The sequence below is a fragment of the Chinchilla lanigera genome, unplaced genomic scaffold (assembly GCF_000276665.1).
Source record: "Chinchilla lanigera isolate Chin_1 unplaced genomic scaffold, ChiLan1.0 scaffold00016, whole genome shotgun sequence".
Taxonomy (NCBI): Eukaryota; Metazoa; Chordata; class Mammalia; order Rodentia; family Chinchillidae; genus Chinchilla; species Chinchilla lanigera.
The window spans coordinates 4113797-4120455 of record NW_004955417.1 but is presented as its reverse complement, the minus strand read 5'-3'; the positions used below and the strand labels follow the sequence as shown (position 1 = coordinate 4120455).

The 6659-nt window shown below is 36.9% G+C and overlaps 1 protein-coding gene across 1 annotated transcript in view; it reads right to left on the bottom strand.

Annotated features, from left to right (window-relative positions):
• Window positions 1-5158, bottom strand: part of Cpne3 (copine III) — a gene marked incomplete in the record, with an annotated part of 31581 nt that extends 26423 nt beyond the window's left edge. Inside the window, 3 exon segments of the mRNA XM_013512811.1 lie at window positions 3104-3178; window positions 4567-4746; window positions 5017-5158. Of these exon segments, the coding sequence (XP_013368265.1) occupies window positions 3104-3178; window positions 4567-4746; window positions 5017-5148 (387 nt within the window).
• Between the last annotated feature and the right edge of the window lie 1501 nt (window positions 5159-6659).

Below are 6659 nucleotides of genomic sequence, written 5' to 3'. Positions count from 1 at the left end.
GCGGCAAAAGCGCCTGCCTGGCAAGCACAAGGTCGTGAGTTCGGTTCCTGGTACCGGAGAAAAACCAAAAAAAAAAAAAAAAAGAGTAATCACCTGATCCCTCTCCTGCTTGAGAAAGACCAATTTCTCCACTTTCCATTATTTTTTCTTTTACTCCTTCTTCACAATTTGCGTTTCTCACATGAGAGGAACCATGTGATAGATAAGCACGTGTGTCTGACTGATCTCATGTAACATGGGCTCAGGGTGCATTCACCACCTCCACATACGGAATTATGTACTGCAAACACGTATTAATGAAAAGGAGGGAAGGGAGGAGGGAGGGAGGGAGGAGAAAAGAAAAAAGAGAAGAAAAGAAATTCTTCCTGAAGTAAGCAATGTGGGGTGCTGTAAAGTACTGCATTATGGAAGTTTTTGCTAGAATAGTATTTCGTTTGGGTGTGAAAACATTCTACACAAAGCCGAATGAGTTCAACAAGTATTTACAATGTCCAAAATTTTATATAAGCCACAGAGATAAAAATGATGTGCTGTTGTTTAGGTAAAACACTCTAATTTTTAAAATTTTCATCACCTTTAATTTCTGCTTTTTTATCATAAATATTTTAATTACTGAAGAAAAACTTAAAAAAAAAAAGAAAAAGAAACATTTGCCAGTAATAGTCAATCAATCAGAGGTAAATGCAGTGTAATGTGAAATTTCCTCCCTCCCTTCTCCTCCCCTCCCCCAATCCTATTCCCCAAAAGAAAACACCCAGAGTTCAGGGGATCTTTTTCTGTAGTATGTATTTAAACAACCAATTACTGGGGCTGGGGATTTAGCTCAGCGGCAAAGCGCCTGTCTGGCAAGCGCAAGGTCGTGAGTTCAGTTCCCGGTACCGGAGAAAAACCAAAACCAAAAAAAAAAATAAATAAATAAACAACCAATTACTTAAGTGTGTGTAAGAGGAGGGAAAGAAGGAAGAAGAAGGGAGAGAGATGGGACAGTGATTGTGTGTGAGTGTGCTTGCACATGCATATACACACATATTATACGGTGATAGCAAATTAAAAAAACAGAAGAAAGGGGCTGGGGATTTAGCTCAGCAGCGCAGCACCTGCCTGGTAAGTGCAAGGTCCTGAGTTCGATTCCCAGTACCAGAAAAAAAAAAACAAAACAGAAAGACATCATGCCATAACAATGTTCTATAATATGCATCATAGTTTCTTTTACATTTAATACGTTTCCTTTTTCTGTGTGAATATACTGAATATATTGAATTCTGCCTCAATCCAGTGACTGCATGATTTTTCAGTTTGAATGCAATTATTCTATTCTCTCTAACTGCTAATATTTCTGATAATTTACTGTGCATGTACTTTAGTGAGTATCCCTGTGTATGTATTTTTCACACTTGGCTAGCATTTCTGCAAGACAAATGCCTATGCTGTAACTGCGGAGCCATTTGTGTGCACACACACTCATCCTTTTAGTAGCCTTTGATATTTGGTAGTAAATCACTCTCTCAGATGCTTGTGCTCAACCTACTTAACCTTCCCCCATCAGCACTAGTTTTTGTGACCATGAGCAGCTTTGCTGATCTAGTAGGCGAGAAATTGAAAAAAAGAAAAGAAATTGTACATTCCTAGGTTGTTAATAAGCTAGAATATCTTTTCCTAGATTTTTTTGGCTATTTATATTCTCAAAATTTTCTCTTCATAGCCTTTTTTTATAATACTCTTATTGACATTAATAATCCTTTATAAATATTATTTTTCTACAATGTAAATTAGAAATATTTTTTCATTTTGTCTTTTTCACTGTGTATGATGATTTTTGCCAAATAAAAGATTAAAGGGCTGGGGATTTAGCTCAGCAACACAGCGCCTGCCTGGAAAGCACAAGGTCGTGAGTTTGATTCCCAGTACCGGGGAAAAAAACAAAAAACAAAACAAAACAAAACAAAACAAAAAAAAGATTAAAATTTTTAAATAGCCGAAAAAGGGAAAGATTTATCATTACCTCTTTTGCGTGAATATTTTCCCCTAAAATAGCAAATGTGCAATATGCAATTTCCTTCTTAAATATTGCTGCCCAAACTGGATCTTTCCTATTGCCTGGGAAACTCAAAGCCCTGGGATACTAAAGAATGCCCTCTGAAGAAAACTAGGTAAGCTCTCCATACCCTGAGAAGTTTAAGTAAATCATACCTGGTGAACTCTACAAACTGAAACATCAGATCAGTGTTTTTCATTCAATGCAGCTGAATTATTGTGCTTCAACACAAATCAGAGGTAATTATGTTCCAAAGCAATTAAGCTAACTACTGATAATATTCTCTATCCCCTAAAAGTCAACTCTCCCTCTAGTAAAACATTCTCATGACTTTAGGAATCTAACCTAGAACCAAATAGCTGCTCAGATAAATGTTTTTGATAACTATGATAACCTTTCAATATGGCTCTCATTCAAGAAGTCATGATTCCATTTGCAGAGGTAGCTACAGTGAGAATTGCTCTAAGAAGTAGCTACCTGGACAGAAACTTTTAAGATAATGTGTTTAAACTGTGTCAGTATGCAATTAGAAATCTAAAATATGGTAAAGTGCATGTTCATTTGCCCAGGGCCAGTTGTCAGCAGTGGAAAATCCGGGTAGGAGAATTGATAGCAGAACACAAGAATGGAAAACTATGGTGAAGACCACAGATTTAATGGTCATGTTATAATGTAATATCCACTTGGAATAAAACCCACTATGGAAAGTTTCTGTATGGCGAGAGAACTGTTTCCTTTGTAGACAGCCAAAATGACCCATTCAGATTAGTTAGCAGGTCCTCTCTAACTTGGGAAGAGACAATTTTTTGAAGAGAGGCAAGTATTACTTATGTGCACTGGGCCTCCATGGGTAACTTAAAAAACTGAAATAAGATTCCCATACTACATTTTTCTCCCCTTTTTTGGCACAATATATTTTCCATTTGTAACCACTATAAGGCAAAGGTGGATGCAGGCAACATTCAAGATCAAATGATAAAGTGTGGTATAAAGTATCTGACTGATATGTACAATTTCAGCACGTCCAGTTACGCTCAATCTTTTGAGGCAAAAGACAAATATTTTTACCGTAATGCTCCCTTTCCCAGCAGGTTTGCCATTTTTAAGTACCAGTGGTCGAGTTAGCTTCTTACTGGAAACAATCTGTTAAAATTGGAAAGTAACACATTTCAGTTCAACATATAAGTTTGCAAAATGAATAGTTTCCCAAAAAGATGAATATAAAGTTCATTTAAAGTCATTAGAAATAGAACCATTGAGTCCATTTCTTAAAGATTTAAATAACATAAAACATTGAAAATGCATCTACACATTTAAAACTGGAAAATACTTCCAAAACTCCTACTCTTGAAGGTACAATCTCCTTATCCACTGGTTTCCTTACTAATTCTGTACTTCAAAGTTTGACTTCTCTCTTGTAATGGAAAAAGAGGGCCAGATTCTCCTACACAGCATCAGAGCCACAACCCCTCTAAGGTAAATGGTGAGCACCAGAAGACCCAGTAAATGAGATTCAATTTTTCAAATGACACATAACTTTGACATTTTACTTCCACAAAATACCACGTTTTTCAAAGTAATAGAATATATCTTTCAAGTATATGATGAACATTATAAAGATAGCTTCTAAACTGGTATCTCTCAAAGTCATTAGAATTTTAGCTGCACTGTGATGTTTTTCCAAAAACTTCAATTTTCTCTTTAATACTAGTTGTGAAAGTTTTACAGAACTAATCAATTCCATATTGTTCCTTGAGACACAGAAAACACCATTCCTTCCAAACAAAAAATAAACTCATAAAAAGCAAATTCAAATGATAAATGTCACTTGTTGAAAAAAGGTGACTTCTCCTTTGTGAGGCCTTTCTCAATTTACAAGTGATCATGATTTCTCCTGATAAGCTAAGTGCAAAATTTCAGCAAAGGAGCAAAACATGAGCCACCAGACATACTCTTCTCCTGACCATACTCATCATTCACTGAGAAGACAGAAAGTATGGCAACTACAATAAAGTACAGGGAGAATCAGTAGACAGTGCCAAAGTGAGCTCAAACAAATGGCTCTAAACTAGCCTGGGGGTCAGAGAAGGTTTATGGGGAAAGTGAGTTTTAAAGCGACACAACTAAGGCAAAGGAAGAGCAAGACAGGTAACAGGGTGCTGTTAGGCACTGGAAAACAAGTTGTGGTAGTTAGAGCATCAGAGATGTTACTATTACTTCAATAGGACTGATGACTTAAAACATAATAAAATTATACTGAACTCTATTAGAACAGAGGCACTGAGATGCCAAATGACGCACCCCTGACTCAAAGGAATGAGAAACCTTTGCCAGAAACACATGATCCTTGTCCTTCGAGAAACAACATAAATTTTATAATGTTCAAGCTACCTGTACTAATACATAAACTCAGTCTTTTAAGTGATTAATGCTTTACGACTTTAAAAATTAAACTAATGAACACATCAAAAAACACTGGTTCTGTGGTCTAACTTCAGACAAAATAGAATATAATGGTTACTTATACTCACTTGTCCAAGGGTACATTCACATTCTCCTAGGAAGTCATCATCGCTCAGCTCAATAGTCTTGTTGTCAATGTCATAAATCCCAAATTTCAATTTCTGAACCACTTCAAAGTAGTAATCAATAATGAATGTCTTGGAAAATTGGGGATTCAAACAGTTCTTAATCCTTTCAGTGCGTTCAACCTACGTCCATCCCCAAAAACAAATTAAAAAAAGTTTCTTCAGATCAAAGATGCCTTGCACTTTAACACTATGTACTAAATATAATTAATTATGGCATGAAAACTAAAGGAAGTTTCTGTATCTGTATGAAGAATTCCACAGCCAAGGAAAAATTTATCCAAAAAAATTACATTAATAAAAGAGACAATGTTATTATTTTTAACATTTTAAAAGAATGCTTACTTTGTCAAAAGAGCAAGTCAGCTTTTCACCTAAAGTATATAACATTACCTCATACCACTGCTGACCACTTGTGTTCAAAAACAGCACACACAGAGGGTCTGACTTTGACGTTACATCAAAATCCAAAAGATTGGTACAGGAAACATTCAGCTCCACCTTCGTGACACATTGTGCAGCCATCTCTTGAGCTGTTAGAAAACCATTGAGATGAGAAAACAAATGAAATGGTGGCTTTGAGAACAACACTCATTCCTAATGAAAGTAGCTTAATTCTTAAGACATCGTTAGGAAAGGCTCACCAAGTAAATGTGCTACAACGAGATAGGTTTGGGGTGTCTCAGTGATACTGATTTATTATCCTGTTGAGATAACGCTCATTTACTATACAGTAGTGAAATATAGCTTTTAAGATGTCAATTAATACTAATCTTTTCAGCTTACTATGTATTTTACTGCTCAGAGAAAAAAATCTAATATTGAGTATTCACTTAAATATGGTAATAAAACAGGTTAAACTACCACCTTAATTTTATTTTTATTTGTTCATTTAACAAGACACTGAGTGGGATATTTTCTGTTTTCAAATAATTTTGGCTTAGACCCAAACTTGGGGAAGAAATGACCCCTAGAGTGCCATCCTTTCATTCCCTCTCCCTGCAGTGCAGAAACAACTCTCAATCTGGACTGCTTTGTTGAAATCGTCTGTGGGAGCTCTCAAAACTACTGATGCCAAAGTGTAACACAAAGAAAATTTAAACTGGCTTAGGGTGAAACTTGGGCACCAGTTCCTTAGACAATTCTAATACACGGATGAAGACAACAAACCTAGTGTACAAACAGCATCTAACACATTGGTATGGCCCACCTTCTCCCCATAACTTGCTAAGAAATACCAGAGTTAATCTACATGTCACAGTGCTGGAGATACAGCTCAGCAGCACAGCCCCTGCCTGGCAAGCACAAGGTTATGAGTTTGATTCCCGGTACCACAAGAACAAACAAACAAAAAAATCTACCTGTCACAGACTGCTCTCCTTCCCTACCTCTAATCGATGTATGAAAAGGCCCAGGAATAAAGCCCACGATGCAGGCTAACCTTGACAAAGGATACAATATTTGGGGTGAGCTGATTTCCTCCTCACAAACCAGGGAATGAAAGACACTGCAGGTATCCCGAGGAAGAGGAACCAGGCACGCATTCCCCAGCTGGACGTCCACTTAGCCAGCTCCCTAGATTGGGAGTCAAGAGGGAGTTCATGGCAGGAGACATCATTTTGGAGGTAGAAAAGCACCTCCTCCCCTAGCTCTGCTGGTAAATATCCTACAATATGGGGTATTCAGTGCTCTTTGCCTTCCACTTTAAGACTTATCTGAAATTCCAGGGTAACAGGAATAAATCCACTCATCATCCCACTATATTTAAATATGGAAGGAGCAGTTCTGTGCTGTGTAAAATGCCCAAGCAAGTACAAAAAAAATAAAGAATCCTTTGATACTGTCAAAAAACAATTCATGTCTGAATGCAATTTCTTCAGTTACTCTAACGGACTCAAAAAAGTATCAGTTCCCAAGGTAGGTTAAAAATCAGTGCAATACTAGCAGTTAAGATCCCTCAATTACAGCTGGCGTGGTAGGTCATGTCTCTGAATTCAGCTACTCAGGAGGGTGAAGCAAGAGGACTATAAATTCCA